General features: G+C 36.4%; 1 protein-coding gene across 3 annotated transcripts; it reads left to right on the forward strand.

Moving 5' to 3' along the window:
- Positions 1-2786: 2786 nt before the first annotated feature.
- On the forward strand, positions 2787-19750 carry LOC121731775 (MICAL-like protein 1). 3 transcript variants are annotated; one of them, XM_042121394.1, is made up of 16 exons: positions 2787-3236; positions 3360-3544; positions 3773-3834; positions 3964-4297; positions 5531-5913; positions 5944-6207; positions 6818-6957; positions 7096-7176; positions 10332-10524; positions 10844-10976; positions 11806-11894; positions 12348-12435; positions 15404-15518; positions 16634-16733; positions 17530-17668; positions 19216-19750. In XM_042121394.1, exons 1-16 carry the CDS (start codon positions 3085-3087, stop codon positions 19389-19391), a joined length of 2634 nt encoding a protein of 877 aa, XP_041977328.1. In that variant the 5' UTR covers positions 2787-3084; the 3' UTR covers positions 19392-19750. The 3 variants fall into 3 exon arrangements, with proteins under 3 accessions (XP_041977328.1, XP_041977326.1, XP_041977327.1); XM_042121392.1 differs by having other exon boundaries at positions 5531-6207; XM_042121393.1 differs by having other exon boundaries at positions 5531-6207; positions 12348-12429.
- The last annotated feature ends 1583 nt before the right edge of the window (positions 19751-21333 follow it).

The raw sequence follows: 21333 nt of genomic DNA on the forward strand, positions 1-21333 counted from the left end.
CATCTCTGATATACACACACACTCCAGCTTTGGGTAGAAAGGAGTGCTCGAGATAATACCCTGGGTGGGAAAGGTAGATGTCACCCGATATCTGCCTTATTCTCGTCTCCGAACGTAAGATCCAGTCTCTCTGAAGCGTTGAAAGTTACGATGAACCACGGAAGCCGACACACGTAAGGCCTGACTGACCGAACGGTAGGTGTGACCTTTCTCCATAGACATAATATATACTGTCGTAAAGACCACCTGACAACTCGAAAATGCGTGACCATTTTTGATCTGTCAATGTGTGCGTGTGCTAGTGATGTATATTTTACTATCGATAGTATAGTATTTTGCTATCGATAGTTTAGTCCGTTCGAGTTATTTTACCTGAGTTTCTATAAGAAATAAATAATATGCAACTTTGATAGATTTGTATTTCAAATTAGGTATCATAAATTTTAATTGGCAAAAAAAGGTGATGATTGAAAAGTAGATACACATTTTCTTTTGGAATGATTTTTCAATCGTCGGATATGTTATGACATGAGGTTCTTATAGGGATAAATAATTTACACTCACATTATAAAGTTACTTATTTATTACTCAGGTAAAATCTATCTGGTAAATCAGTCCTTACATTGAAAGTAAACGTTGAAAGTAAACAACACACATAGTATATTATATTTTATTCTTAAATTAATACATATTATAAAATATCATAATATTTTATTACAATTATTTTGAAGCGACTTCCAAACAGGAGGAGTCTAGACGTTCGCCTGTGGATATATTTTTATGTATGTTCAACGATTATTCCGCCGTTTATGAACCGATTTTCAAATTTTTTCTTTTGCTGTACATTGTATTGTTCCGAGTAGGTATCATGTTAACAAAAGTGGTGGTCTGGTGATGGAAACAATGAGAAATCGAAGTGACTCCTTGATATTCAAATGGGAACGTATGGTCCCAGAAAATGTTCAAGAACGTTCACGAAATGAAGATTGAGTACAGAATAAGGATTATTTAATACTTTTTAGTTCATATAAGTATAATCTTAAATGAACTAAAAAGCATTAATTGCTTATAATTGCTTATTTTTAATAATTGCTTCAGTAACAAGTGCAACAGTATGTCAAACTTACTGGCACAAATAAAGTTGGGATAGCTTCTTTAAACAAAATAGTATTTATTTTAATTTTTCTTTAAAAATTTTCAATGAAATGTTTGCTACATATTGTTGAATTTTTTTTGGGATTCCAACCAACACGCCCAATTAATTTCAGCCATTTTCCTCTTATTAGAGGATCTTTAGGGAATCTGTAAAACAAATGATTATGATATATAAATATAAACCTTCCTCTAGTTTTAGAGTCACTCTATATTATAGTAGTTATATTATATTAGCTATATTATAATATACTATTAGTTAAAATAAGATAATATGTCCTTTTAGTCCGGCCGCACATTATCCGAATTTGTGATCACTAAAATTCGGACGCCCCGCCCCGCTCATACATTTTGACACGTCAGAAATTATTTTAGTATGATGGGTTTACAACAAAATGTATGAACAGAGTGCGTTGCGCCGGGCGTCCGAATTTTTCTGATCAGAAATTTCGGATAATGTGCGGCCGGGCTTAAGGTGATAAATATAAAGGTAAATGATTTTTATTTTAGATTTATGTTATTGTAAAATATCGATAAGCATATCGATAAATTTGATTCAAGCACTAGCGTATATGTAAGAAATTTTGATGAAAAATTTTTCTTCAAAATTTGTGTAATATAGGAACAATAGTACCTTTAGTTACGCAAAATATGAAAGTAAAAGGGAGGATTCACAATATTTTATTTGAAATAGAGAACTAAAGACCATAATGTAGCAAAAATAAACACATCGTAGCAATTAGGACATGAAGATTAATTACGGGTGAAATGTATATTTTTCAGGATTATTCTTATGATTTACACTGCAATCACTCACAGCACAAGTTATTATTGTTATATATAATAGTATTTGTTGAAAATAACATACGATATATTGCAAATACCGAAAGGGCATAAAAACGATTGACGACTTTTGACGACCTGTCAAATAAAAGTTGTTACAATTTTCATTAGACTGCCTCTCTCTTTTCATCATGTTATAATTCCATAAAGGATTTTCTTCTCTCTCGCACTCTTTGTTGGTCTTTAGGTATATATTATGTCTATGCCTTTCTCTATCGTGGTTACAACTCTAGTTGTCGCAGATGCTGGGAAATCACTAGTTTTGTATCTAAGCAATGTGTTCTTCCAAAAACCAAACAATCAAATGAGCTGAGCACACCTTGCACCCCGCTAAAACGCCATTCTTATCAGGAACACTTACAACGTCAATAATCGAAAAACACTTATTAGGGCATAATTGCTATAAAAACCTGTCAACTTGCCAGTTTTGTTCAATATTTTATTTCTTGAATGAGTTTAGAAGCTATAAAAAAGGCTTTCAGACAGCCCGACCCACTTGAGTTCAAGTTTTGGCCCTTTTTACCTATGTTCCGCTAATTTTGCCAGTGTGTGTATTATATAATATAACAGGACGCTCAATTATAACATCTTAGTTTATCGATATCCTCGACAAATATCAACCGAGTGTCCTATCGGCTATCACTATAGACCGCCATGTTTAGTTCTTGGCAATATGGCGCCGGCCACACTTTTTTGTAGTTATGTCGCTTCCATCTGGTTCCTTATTCATTGAGCAGGCAACAGCGCACATTGACTGACATTGACACACTCTTGTCGAACTGTACCAACCACAGATATATATATGTAGCAAGTACCAACTTTTGCCTGAGTTTATTCAGTCTTTGACGTTCAAGACAATTTTTATCAAAGTCTTTCAGCCTTCTGTCTGTGCTTCTGTTTCTGATTTTAAGTTTTGAGTTGTTAATTTTCAGAAATTGTATCAATACAGCAGTGCATTTTATTGCTAAGCAGTATGCGGCATAACTTATCTCGACAACTTTCATTTATGACATTATGACTAATGCAAGATGATGTGTATCGCTTTAAACTAAATTTATGCATTGTCGGAAGAATAAAATCTAATTTAACATGTCTGAAGTAAAAGGTACTAAAGCTCTGGAGCTATGGTGCAAGCGCTTGGTAAAGGATTGTCCTGATGTTCATATAGATAACATGACAACTTCCTGGAGAAATGGCATAGCGTTCTGTGCGCTAGTTCATCACTTTAGGCCTGATTTGATGTAAGTTGAAACTTGAAATTTTATTATATACTTACCTAAAATATTTTACCAAATTCTTATACATTTTGAAAAATTATGAATCCTTAAAAAATTTTAACACTTTAAATTTCAACTAAATTACAGTGATTTATCAAAATTAAATCCTGAAAATATTTATGAAAACAATCAATTGGCTTATAATATTGCTGAGAAACATTTGGGAATACCCAGTCTTCTTGATCCAGAAGATATGGTTGAAAATGATGTTCCGGATAGACTATCAATACTGACATATTTATCCCAGTTTTACCAACGTTTGGGACACACAGGTGAGTATCAATAATTTAATCAGTTTGAAAGCCACATTGAGAACATTGTCTATTATTTAAACTTTTGTGTATTATAAAGATGAAATACTTGCCATCTCAACTGAATAACATAATAAAAGATTTAGAACATTATATAATGTATACTTTCATTGCACTTGTCAGCTTTACAACAGGCAGGCAAGCATTCTTGTTTATCGATAAATTCTAAATATTTATACTACCTTTCAGTGAATACTAAAGTTAGTGAAACAGACTCAAAGCTTCCATCAGCGGCTTCTACTCCTACAAGCGTAAGTGAAAAGAATACACCTTAATGTGCATCTTTGGCTTTGTGTGTATTCTACGCTAAGCACTGCACTGTTTGTTAAATTTCTTTTCTAAGACTTTTTCCTAATTTTTGTCTTGTATCTCACTTTTAGACTCCCATCAAATTTGGAAAAGTGGCTCTCGATAAATGTACTGTATGTGGACTACCTGTATATTTAGCACAACGACTTATCGTCTCACAAAAGCTATATCACAGAAGATGTTTCCGTTGTTCCACTTGCTTGGGACACTTGAATCCTAAAAACTTTCATGTTATAGAAACAAATAAATTCTCTTGTGATTCCTGTAAAAACGATAGGAACATGTCTAAATATTTAAATAATAATGATCAAATGGGAATGCTGGCTTTTACGAATGATGTGCATGAGACATCCCAAGCAGAGCCAAACACTTCCAAATTAAAGTCAAGACCACAATCAATTTTAGGTGAGATATTGTGCATCATAGCTTTCTTCTTTTTTTGGCATGTATTAAATCTCTTTGTTTCTTTTTAAGAATGCGTCCTGTGCTGTACTTGAGTATTATTGAAGGTTTTATTTTTACTCACAAATATCATTATAATAATTTTATGTGTGAAACATATAATTTATGCGGATTGCAAAAGTATGTTTAACAAGTGTACTACCAACAGAAAGTTTTAATTTGAAGCCTTTTTAGTTTTTACTATTAATTTACATGAGAATTATTTTATTGAAGGCTAATGTATGCAGATCACCTTGTGTTCTATGTAGGACATGTAATACCTTTTATGGCAAAGTAATTAATGCAACTACTTATGGACTCTGTAGTTGCAAAACACTTAAGTTGAGGACAGAGTGGTTCTGGTAACTGGTCTTACCTGTATAGGATGGTTAATGCTTTGTAGTAATAATGCATGCCACACAATCATTGATATGAACATAAAATAATATTGGTAGACATCGGATTATATGCATTTGCATATAATCACACTTTTTAGGCGTTCATGCATATTTTGGCAATTTTTGGTTGATATGCACTATCAGCCAAAACTTGCCAAAATATTTCAGTCGTATTATGCCCTCGAGGCTCCAAACTAGCTATGTATATATAAGCTAGCTATACATACCGATGTCACGAAATAGAGGTACGATAGATCGAAATACTTCAAAGATTATGTAAAATTGAAAAACTATTTTTTTTTGTAATTGACAACATTAGAAAAAATTGCATAAAGTAGGTAATAAACTTTCATGAGCAGTAAGATTGCAATCGGAAGATGTTGGTAGAAAACTATTGTTACTGTATGAGGAATGAGAAATCCTTTGATGCAAAAAAAGATGCAATTATGAATATTATTGGCGCATTTATTAACGGCACCATCGGAAACTCTTCAAAAAAATAATAGATTTTAATAATAAGTGATTTTTGATTGTGCATATTTTGTGCATATTTCGGCACTTTGATCGTGCATATAATCCGATGTCTAAATATTAGTATGTATTTATTTTGTATACTTAATTGATTTGCTTACAAATAAAATAATATTATTGATATTATGTATACCCCATATATACCCCATGTAGTAAGAAATCTCTAGTAATAACTAGCACCATACATTATACAATAATGAACTAATAACTAATTTATCTAACAATTATTTTTTAAGACTGGATTTAATTTTGTTCTTTTTTATTTCAGAGAAAATAAATATGTTTGAAAATATTGATAAAGACAATGTAAATAAAATAGATGAAAATCTTTCTAGTATTAGTTTAAAAGACAATCATAATAATATAAATAAGTCTAACATTGAGGTCAATATACTAAGTGGACCTCAAAACACGGAAAGTATTAGTGTAGCTGATAATGTAAAAGAAAAAGTAGGTTTGAATTCTGAAACTCATAATTCTTTTAACAGTGAACATGAAAAGGTTTATAAAACAAACAAAGATAAATTTATTTTTTTACAAACTCAACTATCAGATGATATTCCAGATTTGAAATTAGCAGATACTAGTATAGAAAAAAGTGTTACGCATATCAATGATATGATATTGGATAATCTAGACAAATCTCACCAAATATATCAAAAGATGAATGATGATGAGAATAGTGAAATAATATCAAAAGATGTAAAACTCGATAGCAATATTACAGATGATAGTAGACTAGCTCAAAACAATATAACTATAACGAAAGAACTAGACACAAAAGAAAATATATCAAATGAAGAAGAAATAAAAATTTGTGTTCCTCCTCGAAGAAAAAAACTTAACTCATCCAATAAAGTCGTAGAAAAGACGCAGACAAAATTAAATATCGAAAATGTGGAGTATCCAGACCACCTCAACCCGTTTTCAGAAGACGAAGACGAGGTAATATTTTCTGATATTGTAATTTTTAATATTAAGAGCGGGCTGTCAAATTTTGCTGTTTTCTAATAAGTATTACGATCCCAGAAGACGATTGACTCAAATGAAATTGAGATTTATTTAATCATAGTATATTTATTTGATATTTAGCTAACGGAAAACACAATTCACTTATTTTGACGCAATAGTTTTATTTTTCGAAATTATGAATATTTCTGGGCTTTTCAAAAAATATCTGTAACACTTATTGAGTTACTATCATTAAATAACTTGCACTACTACAATCACACACTTTATAAAATAATAGCTAAAGGAAATATTAGTAGTGTATTCAATTTTTAAGTAATCATCAAAAACATTTTTAGGACTTACGACCTTCACTTTCGTGCTATAATGTGGGAACCGTTGTTTCGCGATATTGTTCACTATTAGCTGCAGTGTAAAGCACATTGCCCGAGACCACGATTCATGGAATCATTGTATTACGATTGGAGGATAGCGTTGTGTGTAGGCGGGGCTAGCGTTTTGACCGTAGGCTCTTAAGTCATCTTTTAGAAATAACGAGAAAATAGTTTTAAATATCCTTTTTTTATATCTTAAATGTCTCATTTAGAACGAAGAATCGGAAAAGCCAGTCAAAACAAGCACAAATCCTTTTGGAAGTAGTGATGAGGAAGAAGAGACAATTTCACAAAGTGTGCAGAACCATCCAAATAACAATGCAACATCAGAAAATGCAACTTCAACACCTGTGTAAGTCACCAACACTATTTAAAGTGCTTTACCATAAATTAACTGTTTCCTTAATATTAACAGTTTTAATAACTTTCGAGTTCCGACATATTTCAGTAAATATTTTATCGATTAGTAAAGACAACAATATTTTTACAGCAAACGTCTAATAAAAGCTTATAATCCCTTTTGGTCTGACGGAGAAGAGCCATCGTCTGATGAAGAAACCACTACAAAATGGTAATTTATACTCATCTTATAACTTATAATAAGAATAATTCTATAGTCTCAATACTAAAAAAAAAATTAGATTGAGCATAATCTTATCCAAAGCTTCACGGACACATTATAAATGTGACGCCCCACAGTGGCGAAAATTCCGAAAAACATGGCAAAAACCTAAATTCTATTAATTTGTTATGAGAACGTTTAAACTAATAAGAATAAATAGTTTATAGCTCAACGTGATCAGTTTTCTGGGCAAGGCAATCGATTATTCAAATAATATTAAAAAAAAACGTGATGAATTAAGTATTTCAGTAATCTAAATGACAACATATTTTAGGCCATGGTTATTTTCTGTTATGTAAATAATCGAAAGCCACGCTTTTGTCAAAAATTTTAAATTTGCACGTCTTATCTTAACAAAAAAAAATTAAATATGGCCTATAGCCTTTTTCTATAACTGGGCTATCTAAAACTGAAAGAATTTTTCAAATCGGACCAGTAGTTCCTGAGATTAGCGCGTTTAAATAAGCCCATTCAAATAATTTTCCCCGTTTTCCCCACATTTTCCTCTATTTCTTCGCTCCTATTAGTTTTAGCGTAATAAAATATAGCCCATAGCCTTTCTCAATAACTGGGCTATCTAACACTGAAAGAATTTTTCAAATCGGACCAGTAGTTCCTGAGATTAGCGCGTTCAAATAAGCCCTTTCAAATAATTTCCCCCTGTTTTCTCCACATTTTCCTCTATTTCTTTGCTCCTATTAGTCTTAGCGTGATAAAATATAGCCTAATGCCTTCCTCGATAAATGGACTATCTAACTCTGAAAAAACATTTCAAATCAAACCAATAGTTTCTGAGATTTGTACGTTCAAACAAACAAACTAACTAACTAACAAACTCTTCCGCTTTATAATATTATATAGATTATTTTGTTTTAGTGTATCGTTTGGTCGCATTCAAAATTACCTTGGTTTAGCGAACAGATGTATAACGCTTTTATTATGACCATTTTCAATGATGGATATGGCAAGAAATTATACTTTTATACAATGAACGTAATATTTAATAGTAAATTAGACACTACGACATTTGCAACCCTAAAAAAAAATAGGTGTCATAAATCATACTTTCTAGGCAAACTTAATTATATATCTTACCTCCAGGAATGGAATCCACAGCAGATATTAACAGGATTTGTAGGAAAATACCAAAAAACAATAATTTTACTTCAAGTTGAAAAAACACAAAACGCATCCGCCCTTCGACTAGTCAAACTTTGGATCGAGTTTTAACAAGCTAGGGGTAGGGATGTTGGTCGACTCCAACGTAGATAGATAGCCCGGTCTATTGTCTTGAGTCGCACAAAAAAAGAAACTGGTTTCGGATTACTTTTAGATTTTTAGTTTTTGCCATGTTTTTCGGTATTTTCGCCACTGTGCGCCCTTAGGAATATGTTTTTGCGTCATTTCCAAAAGCAAAAAAATATTCCATAGCTCTATTTCCTATCTTGTGCAAAACAACATGTCTACATTATCAATAACTAAATACATACGTACAACTTCCATATGTACATTATTATTCTATTCATACTTATATTATGACTTCAAAAGTGTGTGTGTCTGTCTTTAACTCTTTACCTCTCTACGCCTAAGACCTTAAACCGTTTTTGATAAAATTTAGTAATTTGGGTCCCAGGCTATCCCTTACATAGGATCGTTTAACGTTTTTATCTTGAAATCATGTACTGTCCCTGCGCGTTAAACGAATTTAGACGCAACGAAATTGCGGGCAAAATCTAGTACGACTTTGAATTCTATTCGTTCCCCAGTTGATGTTGAGAAAACGTGATGTTTATACAATAGGTTTGTGTAATGACGTCGCTCTGAACGTCCATCACGAGAACAAACGCATGATATCTTCAACTTTCACAAGGCGAATCGCTAATGAAAATATTTAGCACAATACGCTACGGCGCGGAAAGGAATACGGTGTGGGGGGTTTTTTTATCTCATTGCACGTCTTATAGGCTTGGATTGGGTTCCGGGAATAAATATTATGCAGGCATTTACAGAAAGGCGAAATCGGAAATGCCAATAACATAAATTACCAAAACCCCGGCCCGGGGCATTTTATGTAAGTATATTATGTCGATAACGCAGAAAGTTTGGCAACCGGTGGTAGGCAACACGTAGGATGTTCTGAAAATATTTGATCAGAAATCAGAAATAAAACATATTATTTATTTAAAGTGCCCAGATGTTTACCCATCTATATGCAGGAATGATAAAATTAAAATAGATCCGCAATTTAGTTGGTCATTATGTGGAACACCATTTCCGCTTTTAACAAATCTGTGATTTACCGCAATCGACAATGACAATAGTAGTGTAACTTCGACCGATTTTTTACTTACCAACAAGGTCGTTTAAATTCTAAAGGCCTTTTATTGTTTTTATTAAATATTTAAGTGTCACTACTTACTTTGATCCGGTAACCTTTACCTAATGACCAATGTTTTGTGAAGGGACAGTAGTTACATTTGCAGATGGCAAAGTAGGTTATCTATGAAATTTGTTTGTTTCATCTGTAAGCAATTTACTTGGGCTTGTAACTACGCACTTCGGCGCAATACATAATTCTTGAATCTTATTTTCGTAATATGGCCGAAAGATGGTGCACGGAGTTGAAGGGCGTTTAGTGTCGGTTTCATTGAAATAACACAGGTGTCATTTTAGGTATCAGTAGGTACTTCTCATATTGTACGGTCATCGACAAACCCGACAGTAGATCCAAAAGTGTACCTAGTATAGTTCTTGCAATCTACGAGTGCGCAGCGCCCTTAGTTGTGTGAGTGACCATATCTATACACGCATACATGGCTCGCTCGCTACTGACTGCTCCGTCAGGTACGCACACTAACGAAAATTTCTATTCACAATTACAACTACAAATAAAGGCTACGCGCGCTCGTAGATTGCAAGAACTGTACCTACTATTAAAAAAAATCAATACAATAAAATCTACACCGGCTCGCACTACGGACTATATGGTTGCCTTACCCATACCTACAGCAAACCAAATTTGCTATCTCACGATAATATCGATTTCGTAGGAATAACATATTTGCGATTATGAAACACACATGTAAAAAAATAACTTTATTTAGCTCAAGTATGCACAAGTCTCCTCTAACGACGAGTACGCCGAACCTGCCCGGGGGCACGCCGCGCCGCCGCAAACCCCGCGCCCCCGCCCCGCCCCCCATCGCCGAGCGCCTCGACCTCCCCTCCACCTCCATGGACGACGTCGCCAGCATATCCTCGTACAGCTCACACAACTCCACCATACATTCTGATCAGGTAAAATATGCAGCAAAGCTCGGTCAAATAGCTAGTATTGTAGTAAAGTTATAGTGCCAGTGGCCTTAAAAATATTAAATTTTTATTATCTGTGACCACACTTCATCATGTACTATCAAAGAAGTAATAATTCATAGGCAGATGGCGAACCTAAGTAATTTGGTCGCGTTACCTCAAACTCATCCGACCGATCACAGCTAACATTGAATTGACATAAGCCGACCACATTTGGTTCAAAATGGTTGGTTGGAAATTCACGGACCTACGTCATTACGTAGGTCCGTGAATTTCTTCGATGGTACCTATATTTGTTGTTTAGAAGTCATACGGCGGCCACACCCCGCGGCTGAAGAAGCGCGTGGCGCCGACGCCGCCGGACAGCCTGTCCACACTCTCTGGACTTGAAAGCCTGGACCGGAGCACGGATTCGCCAGCGCGACTCAGCACAGACGGTAAATATGCTTGTAGAATGTTCAGCATCTACTGCTGCCTTAGATCAAGGTGGTGCAGATTCAACGGTAAATATGCCTGAAGCCGTTTCCTGAATTTAGTAATGGTTGGCTGTAAACTTCCCAATAGTTTTTTTCTAGTGTACACTTGATGAAATGAATAATTCCTTCATTTGATTACCTTTTGCCATTGCCGCTGTAAAATACTGCCAGTTTGATGTTGAAAACCGCCGTGGCCCGTGACATTTTCTTGTGGTGGTACCCACAATTGGCGCCACATTCCTATGAATCCTGCACTGTCCTGCAGCATCCATGCCTCAGATTCCCAATACATATTATAATATTAGGAATCTACATGACAGGCATCACAGGCGGTGTCTAGTGCAGAACCCACAGAAATAAATCAAGATAGAACGGCTAAACGGGTGGAGTACGCGTGTTTCAATCTTGCACAAGTGGGCAAGATTCGTTGAACGTTTATTCGGTCAGCGCGCACGTCTCGACTTGATTACACCGGAGCGGTTGTGCAAAAATGCCTCATTGTGCAGTGTCTAATAGTAAAAACAGAAGTACGAAAGTGAATCGGTCAAAAGGAGGTATTTCTTTCCACGGATAAGTTATTTCTTCTAACTAAAAGCAAAGAAAAAATTGACACGCGCGATTCCTTAGCAATGCACGCGCGTTTGCAAATAAATCAAAATAGAACGGCGGTTCTATCTTGATTTATTTCTGTGGCAGAACCCATGTAGTCGCTGCTGTAAAGATCGTAGTGTGTGATGAAATAAATTATTTGATTTGGTTAGCAATATTTTTGTAATTTTTTTATTCATAGGTACGGTTCGGAAGAAAGGGCCAGCGCCGGGGCTCCCACTGCCCGAGCGACGAGAGGTAAAGCTAACACTGCCGCCCGAAGAACTACAGGTAAATGTTAAACTAGATGCAGGGCCCCCGCTACCACATTATGTGCAATGTGTGAAATGCACACGGGCGCCATCCTCTATGGGCGCCAAATCCAAGGACCCCAAAATTTGCCTAAAGGGGCGCCAAAATCCTTTTTTTTTGCACACGGGCGCCAGTAGCCCTTACTGGGGCCCTGACTAGATGCATCGTAAGACTATAATATACTAAAATAAAAGTAAGGCAAAGAATTTCACACAAATGACAAGTTGAGATATTAGATGCCTGCAAGTTAATTTCGTCAAAATAAGTTTATCGGGGTAACTGTACTTTTTTTTTACCTAATTCATCTACATATTATCCAGCAAAATCGACCTACTGATTACTGATGAATTGGACAGCCTTATTTCCAATAATCGCGTCAGATTGAAAGATTGATTGATAAAGTGATGACAAATGATTACATTCCATAACCAGGTGCAGCTGGAGCTGCTGGAGACGCAGCAGCTGGGTCTGGAGCGGCAGGGCGTGCTACTGGAGCGCATGATCCGCGACAAGTGTGAGGGTAAACACCGCACCACCTTACAGCTTATAGCACCGCCTCTTACAGCAGGCTTGGCATGACCAAAGTTGAAATGTTAATGATATATATTGACAGTTTTGGCTTTATAACTCGCTGCATGATGCCCGCAACTCCGTTGTGCCAAAACTCGTTTTATCGCGCGCGAACCGTACATTTTTCCTGGACAAAAAGTATCCCTTGTCCTTTCCCGGGGCTCGAATTATCTCCATGCCCAACAGCAAAATCGGTTCAGCGGTTTGGACGTGAAGAGGTACAGACAGAGAGACAGACAGACACACTTTCGTATTTATAATATTAGTATGGATTGGATTACAAAAATTTTGGCCTAGTTACTGTCATTTAAAACACATAACTAGGTCAATGAAAATCTATGACCAACCTGAATAGTGAATATATGCATCCAACGTAGGTGCGTATTTGTACGCCTAGGTGTGCATTTCTATAATTTTTTTTTTACTCGAAAGGACTCATTGTAGAGTTTTGGGAACAGATTAAAGGCCAAGTACGTGTTCCGTAGTACCGCAAGTTTTTGAATTTTTGTTTTACACCTCTAACAACATCATCTCAGTTACTTTCAAAGAAATTTGAACGAAAAGTTCCTTTATACGAGGGCTGCTATTTATGTATCCGGAATTAAAAAAAGAAACAAACATATATCATTTAATATGGTTTTATTGCTTTTCAAAATATTCGCCGCGATGATCGACACACTTTTGCATACGCTGGAACCAATTTTCATAGCACTTTTTCCATTCTGATTGAGGTATCTCCAAAACGTGCATTTTGAACGCATCAACAGCCTCTTCGCGGCTCGAAAAACGTTGACCACGTAATTTGTTCTTCGCGTATAGAAATAAAAAGAAATCGTTAGGTGCCAAATCAGGGCTGTACGGCGGATGACCAGTCAATTCGATCTTTTGACCCTCCAAAAACTGAGTTGTTTCAGCTGAGGTGTGACAGCTAGCATTGTCGTGATGTAATATGATTCTGCGTTGTCGGTTGTCCTTTCTTATTTCTTCAAAGACTTCTGGTAAACAAATGGTCGTATACCATTCAGAATTAACCGTTTTACGATTCTCTAATGGCACTGTAGCCACATGTCCATTAATTCCAAAAAAACAGGCGACCATTTGCTTCAAAGTACTTTTTGCACGAATAACTTTTGTTGGTTTCGGCTCATCTTGGAACACCCACACCGTTGACTGTTGTTTAGTTTCGGGGTCATATGCATAGATCCAAGATTCATCACCTGTGTAGATATTATAAACGGCTTTTGACGTACCACGGTTGTATTTTTTTATCATTTTTTTGCACCAATCGACACGAGCCCGTTTTTGATCGATTGTCAAGTTGTGCGGAATCCAACGCGAACATATTTTTTTTACAGCCAAATGTTCGTGTAATATCTTATGTATGCTCGTCATACTTATGCCTAAGGACGCCTCTATCTCGCGATATGTAACATGACGATCACGCATTATTAGTTCCCGCACAGCATCTATATTTTGTGGGACAACAGCTGTTTTTGGGCGACCTTCTTTATTTTCATCCGTGAGCATAGACCGCCTACGATTAAACTCACTGTACCAGTGATAAACAGTGGTTTTTGATGGTGCTTCATCTCCAAAAGTTGCGGTGAGTTGAATAAAGCACTGTTGTTGATTTAGCCCACGCCGAAAATCGTAGTAAATCATTGCACGAAAACGTTCACGCGTTAAATCCATGGCAAATGAAGACACGCAATTTTCAAAATGACGCCACAATGGAAAAATAATTGACAGTCACATGAAACAAAATGTATTCTTCAACCAAAGAGTTCTATTTTCAAATGTTGTAATTACTTTTTAAATATTGTTCTTGTAAGTGGCCAGTTCCGGATACATAAATAGCAGCCCTCGTACTTCGCCGAATACATTTTTTTAGTTGATCGACTATTACTCAATAACTTATGAAGTCTTCTTAGCTGTGATAGTTTTCCTTTTAAAATCAGCATACTTCCTAATCCCGTGAATTTTTTCACATTTCCAGAAGCCACCGTTTAGCTGGTAGAAGGGGGGGACACTGGACTCTAACGATTTTTTCCACTAAAACTTAATATTTCACAAATGGATCCCTAAATCGGAAAATGATCTATGAATACTCATAATATTTTTAAAACACCTATCCAACGACACCCAACACGATGGAGTGGACGCGAAAAAAACTTCGTCCCCGCTTAATGTGTAGGGAAGGTACCATGATAAAAATTAAGATTTCATGTATAATTTTGTCGGCATCATTAATATTATGTGCATTCATGCCAAAATATTACAGCTTTGTAGGTCCTATAGTCTCTGAGCAAAACCGCGAACAGACGGACGGACAGACCAAAACTATAAGGGTTCACTACAGAACCCTAAAAAAGGAGACTTTCTACTTTGGTCATGCTAAGTATGTTAGTCTAATTCTATTAGTTGAATATTATTATGTAGCTGTCAATTGCTAAGCCCAAGAATATAATTATAAATTATTAAAAGTAGTAGTAGGTAAACCTCTTGATAAGTATAAAGCGTCAAACCTCATCCTGCGGTACACCTCAGGTCGCAACAGATACAAAATACATTTACCCTTGTCAAAAAAAAAAGTAGAAAGTACTGGAATATGTTGCGAAATTCATAAAATTATAAGATCTTTTTCTTTTTCTTCTATTCCTTTTTCACGAAAGCACATCGTCACATTTTTAAAGCAATGCACGTCGCTGTATAGCACTTCAGATTTCACTTTAATATAAGTTTATGGTTTTTCTATAAGATGTGGCAAAATCTATCTAGTCTGCAAATGAATAATTGTCTACATAAAGAAAAGACAAGAAAAACAAAATAACATTTGTAATTATTTTTGTTTTTTTTTTGCCCGAATAAATTCCTTTGAGTAATGTGTAGGATTAGGTATCATACTCGACTGTCCCCAGGTGAGGACGGTCCCACCGCGTCCCCGGAGGAGATAGAGGACCTGGTGATCCAGCTGTGCGAGCTGGTCAATGAGAAGAACGACCTGTTTCGGAAACAGACAGAACTCATGTATATGTGAGTACAATAATTATACTATTAACCTCTCGAACCCCACCGGCTCGATATCGAGCCACCTGACTGTACTCGACCTCTCGCAGTTTAGAAACTTATTTTAATGTGTTTAAGATTTAATTTCGTTTGTTCAATCCATTATTTTAAAAAGTATGAAGTTGGCTACAAAAAGAATGCACTAAATTCGTTGCAATAAACGCGCCCTAACGCGAGCAATGAGCTGAGTGACATTACGCTTTACGTTCCATAGCACCGACGTTTTGTGCCGCGTACGGCGTAGTGGGCCTTAGCACATCATATAAATTCATACAAACAATATTTTGCAGGACTCTAAAATGGTATTCTCGTGATATTTCATACTTGTATTAAACTACAAAATGTATGCTCGTGTAGCATACATTTTGTAGTTTAAATAATAAGAAACTGACTGGATCTAACAAGGAATGAACCTGTTACATAGAATAGTAGAGGAGAACTTGTCGCTAAATGTTTCTACTTTCTACGAAACCATATTAGGCCCTGATAAAATATGTTTGTAACTGTTTTCTCTATATTTGTCCATCAAAATTTGCTTCAGTAGTATGTATCGTAGTAGTGTAGGTATATTTTTTATTTGTTCTTCGGAGCTTGAACAACATAGTGCAAAGTTAAGTAGCCAATTTATTTGCACGATACATGCGGTACATTTACGACGTCAGCACTGGAATGACAATTTCCTATATAATTTGCATTTGTTGTATGATGACTGATGAGTGTCACCGGTCACGCCTCATGCGTCGAAACGTGACTCCTGCCGTGATCGGCGTGAGGCGCGATAACAATATAATATCTAAAATAACTACGAATAATAAAAACTACAAAATAAAGATATTATTTAGATGCAGCTTGTAACAGTTTAAAACAAAAAATATTTAGGTGGAAACGCAAATGAGATAAAATATGAAGCAAGCACCTGGACTTGACTGGGGAGGAACAGAGAAAGGTAGCCTAGCCCTGGAGGAGGCCTTTTGCCTAAAATAATGGAAAACAATCTTAAAAAAAATAGTCTTCAGTAAAATATGTCTTGGGTATTTTTATTTACTTAATAGGAAATCACAAAGTCAATTAAAAATTTTCAGACGAAGGCAACAGCGGTTAGAGCAGGAGCAGGCAGATATAGAGCACGAGATACGAGTCATTCAGTCCCGACCCGCTGTCAACCGCATTGACGCTGATAAGGTAGGTTAATAGGGGAAACTAGGGCTGGTATAAATAGTCAGTACTTAAGATGCGACCCGGTCTCAAGACGCGATTCGGCTCTGTGATTGGTCCAAATTTTGACAGCCAACCAATCACAGAGCCTGAACCGTGTCTTGAGACCGAGATGCATCTTGAGTACTGACTATTTATACCGGCCCTAAATAGTAATCCTGAGAATACTCGCGCGCCGTTGAGACTTTAATATTATAGGAACTGCCTTGAGTGTAACTCATTCAAGTGATAGGATAAGCAATAAACATAGTTTTTTAATTATAAAATAAACAGTAACAGCTAATGTCCTGTTACGTAAGTTCTGAGTGTTTCAACGTAAGCCAATCAAAAGCGCCAGTTAAAAGATAAACTCTTGCCGAAAAGCTCACAAACCGGGTATTAGACATGCATATTGTGCGTTCCTATTCATGGGCGTAGCCAGGATTTTACATGGGGGGGGGGGATAGGTCTTGGGGGGAGGGGATTCTAGGCTTCGAATTCTGGTTTTTAACTTAAGAGTATCTCACAATAGTATTGAAGGTGAGGTAAAAATAAGAAACAAATTGAATGCTCTCTCTCACCCCGCAACTCTCTCCGCTCCACGTTATGAAACTCGTGAGCCTTATTCCCGAAACTGATATCAATCTGCTGATATCAGTTTCGAGAATAAGGCTGCTGTTAAGACATATTATTTGAATATAAATAGAGCGCGAGCGGGCACTTCGTTACGCACTTTTTCTGGGCATGTATGGAAGGGTACAAAAGTAATGTCCTGTTCCGGCAGGCGCGCGAGGAGCAGCTGGTGTGCCGGCTGGTGGAGTGCGTGCGGCAGCGCGACGAGCTGGTGCAGCAGCTCGACGCCGAGCGACGCCGCGAGACGCGCGAGGACCGCGCCATCGCCGCCTGCATCGCCAGCAGACGAGGTCACTTGACACAACTCTTAGATTAGGGTTACACGACTAGTTTGGCATCAGTTTAGTCCAACAGTATCCTGACGCCAGGATGATGGCCGTTTCGTACATGAAAAACAAAACGAGTGTACTTTAGACCACGCACCTGAAGTAAAACTTCTTGAACTCCATCTATATGTGTGTATATTGAAAGAAGAAGAAAATGTTCGCGCGCACCTCTCCATTCGCCTCGTTCGATCACACTTTCGTAACGTTCTCGTCACGCATTTACCGGCTAAGTGTCACCGCAGACTTACAATTTAAAGTTGGCCGACTATCGTACAAACCACAGAAATAGATCAAGATAGAAGCGCCATGCCGCTCTAATTTGTATGAACACGAGCGTATGGCGCTTCTATCTTGATCTATGTCTGTGGTTACGATAGTCGGCCAACTTTAAATTGTAAGTCTGCGGGGACCCTTACTCCCCAACCCAAGTCGAGCATGCGTTCAAAAGTTTTGAGAAAATGTGCGCGCGCGCCTCTCCGTTCGCCTCACCCTATCACACTTTTCGTAACGCTTTCGTCACGCATTTGCCAGCTTACTCCCCAAGTCAAGCGTGCGTGAAGTAGTGTTACTTAAAAAATGATCAGTCCGTCAATCACACGGTTACACGATCATTCTTTCGTCAATCTGGATCAGACTGATGGACTAAACTGATGTCAGACTGACTGCGTAACCTTATATACGCCATACACGCTACCGTTTAGCGGAGAGGTCTACCTGCGCAGGTGTCAGTCGAAAGAATTGATTTTCGATATTGCTCCGGTCGACGGCGTAGGTAGACCTCTCCGGTAAACCGTAGCGTGTATGACATATACCTACATACTGTATACATACATAATATGTAGATATAAGAAATTGTCTTCAATTTTGCGATGTCGAGGTTAAATTAGGGTTTTAGATATATCATTTGCCTCCAGAGGGATGGTAGGGTCGGTATCAAAGCGCAGAACGCTGCCGTCTCGTAGCGCGTCCGCGACGTGTTCGCTGCATGCCCATCCGGATTTGCGCCCCCAAGTCGCCAATCGCTTAGTGTGTTGAGGCCCTTTCAGTTCGCTCGGCAAATCTGAAGTAAATGTCTACCAGTAACGTACTTACAAAGTAACCTATACTCGACTTACCATTGGTCTACTTGTAGCACTCACTCTTCGCCTCCCCCCCCCCAAGTTTCGCCGAGTGAGTGAGTTAACCGGAGGCCCAATCCCCTCCCCTATTCCCTTCCCTTTCCTTCCTTACCCTCCCCTATTACCCTGTTCCCTCTTAAAAGGCCGGCAACGCACTCGCAGCTCTTCTGATCCTGCGAGTGTCCATGGGTGACGGAAGTTGCTTTCCATCAGGTGACCCGTTTGCTCGTTTGCCCCCTGATTTCAAAAAAAAAATCGAACATTACGCCTTCCCCTCCATTTTACTGATCCATCGCGGTCTCTAAATCGTCTGTGCCTATGAAACGTCTGGTTCAAAATACGTTTGCTTTATTACCGATCTCGAATATTGCTTAAAATCGTATTTTATTTCAGCTCAACGTAACAGTGAGTCGAACAGTTCGTCGATGAAATCTGCCGATGCCGTGTCACCGGTCAAGAAGAGCAAAGTCAAGGATAAAGTTAAGAAGCAACTGAAAAAAGCGAAACATACACTTATCGCGAAAAAGAAAACTGACGAAAAACCGGAAAAAGAAAAGAAACCCAAGTAACTTAATATCGTTAATAACAAATGTATGTATTTTATAATATAAAATATTATATGCCCGCTACGTAGAAAGCATTATCATACAGCACTGGGTAGAATAAAAATCGAAAAACTACTTAAAGGCTTACAAAGGAAAGTACTTAAGAAGACTGAGACATTCCACTAAATTGTATAGTTATAAGTTATATAAATATGAAATATCTCTAAAGAGAACACAATATCAAAAGTTTAATTAATATTTAATACTAAGTATGAAGAATAAAAAGATTGGTTACTATGTTATATGTAGATAAAGTATTTGGTATTTGTAATCAGAATGAAGTCCACCCTTTTGTATAAGCCCCTAGACGATTAATTTTATTGCGCAATCTATTTATATAAAAATGCATTTTCGTTTTTGTTAGTAACGCTAAAACTCGAAAACGGCTGAATGGATTGGGCTAATTTTAGTCTTAAAATATTCGTAGAAGTCCAGGGAAGGTTTTAAAGTGATACGAAGTTCACCGGGTCAGCTAGTATCACGTATTTTTGACCGTCTAGGGTTGATATTGAACATCGCGCGCCTTTAGTCTAATTGTCAAATAAACTGTTCAATAAAATTGAAGCGTGATATTTCACAATACAATTATTGATCGTCTAGGGGCCGCGCCGGCTAACAGATGTTTAGTTTATACTTTTTAAATATAAATTGTTAAACCATCTTCTTTTTGATTTAAAAAATTATATTTGATTTATAAAGAGAATACTATATTTTTACAAAAATATACTATGACAGAAATAGATTCAAAATCAGATGGCAATCTGATTTTGAATGCGCACTTAGGTAGGTCACCGGTCATACCAGGCCCAGACCTGATATGGAGACATATTATTTTGTTAACATTCTGACCATGCGCCAACAGCCTTGTTAGTGTAATCAGTAATGCATTTTTTATAATCTATTTCTCTGATAGCTCATGATTTTTTCTGTGTTAAATCATTCTCCGTCCTTACTATATTTTGTTGCTTATTTGGCATAGACACTTAAATTGTTTGATTGAATATAATAAATATTTCTCCGATTCGGCAGCATTTAATACTTAACCATTTACACATAATATTATATTACTTTAGGATTAGTTGGTTAACATTTTTCTAACAAATATATTGATAAACAAATATACTAATTTTTATAAACAACTACTATTTAGAATACCGAGCTAACATTGAGCACAAATTAATATTTTATAATATATTTTGTAGTGTATCTAAAATGTGCATAAAATAGTTTAATTTTTCACACAATTATAGTTAATTTTAAGCAAGAAAAAAGACAAGCTTTTGTATATGCTCAAAAAACATTCGCATTTAACGAATTTATTACATAATTTGCTAATTTTAACATGAAAATTGCTTTTGTTTAGTCAATACTCGCAAAATGTTATTATATCAATACTCAATCGGGATTTATAATTAATGATTTTTTAATTTTGATTATTTTTACCTTACCATGTATCTGTATGGTAATATTATACGTGGTATAGTCGAATCTCACATTTCTTATAATACCTCCACATTATAGAGAATGTGACATTACTAGATTTACCTATTTATACATAACTAGCTGGCCCGGCAAACGTTGTTTTGCCATAAAAGTATTTTCCCTATTTCCTGCTTTTCTCTTGAAGTTTTTATATTTTTTTTCTATGTAGACCACACGGAGCCCGAGACCTTTCCAACAAATGCAAAACCGTGGAAATCGGTTCGTGCGTTCTGGAGTTATAGCGTCAGGAAGGAAAACCCGACTTATTTTTATGTATTAGATATTTCACTTAAACGAATTAATTTAAAGCGACAACTACACCGAATTTCTTATCTAATTTAATTGTTTATAATTCTGATTAAATAATGCGCTACATAATACTCAAATAGTTTAAACATGCAGGCACTAGTTAATAAAAATAATT

This window comes from Aricia agestis, chromosome 11 (genome assembly GCF_905147365.1).
Source record: "Aricia agestis chromosome 11, ilAriAges1.1, whole genome shotgun sequence".
Lineage (NCBI taxonomy): Eukaryota > Metazoa > Arthropoda > Insecta > Lepidoptera > Lycaenidae > Aricia > Aricia agestis.

Coding starts and splice junctions, on each gene's coding strand:
- LOC121731775 (XM_042121392.1), top strand. CDS start 3,085: ATGTCTGAAGTAAAAGGTACTAAAGCTCTGGAGCTATGGTGCAAGCGC. Junction 10,977..11,805: donor AGCGCGACTCAGCACAGACG/GTAAATATGCTT, acceptor TTTTATTCATAG/GTACGGTTCGGAAGAAAGGG. Junction 16,734..17,529: donor ACCGCATTGACGCTGATAAG/GTAGGTTAATAG, acceptor CTGTTCCGGCAG/GCGCGCGAGGAGCAGCTGGT.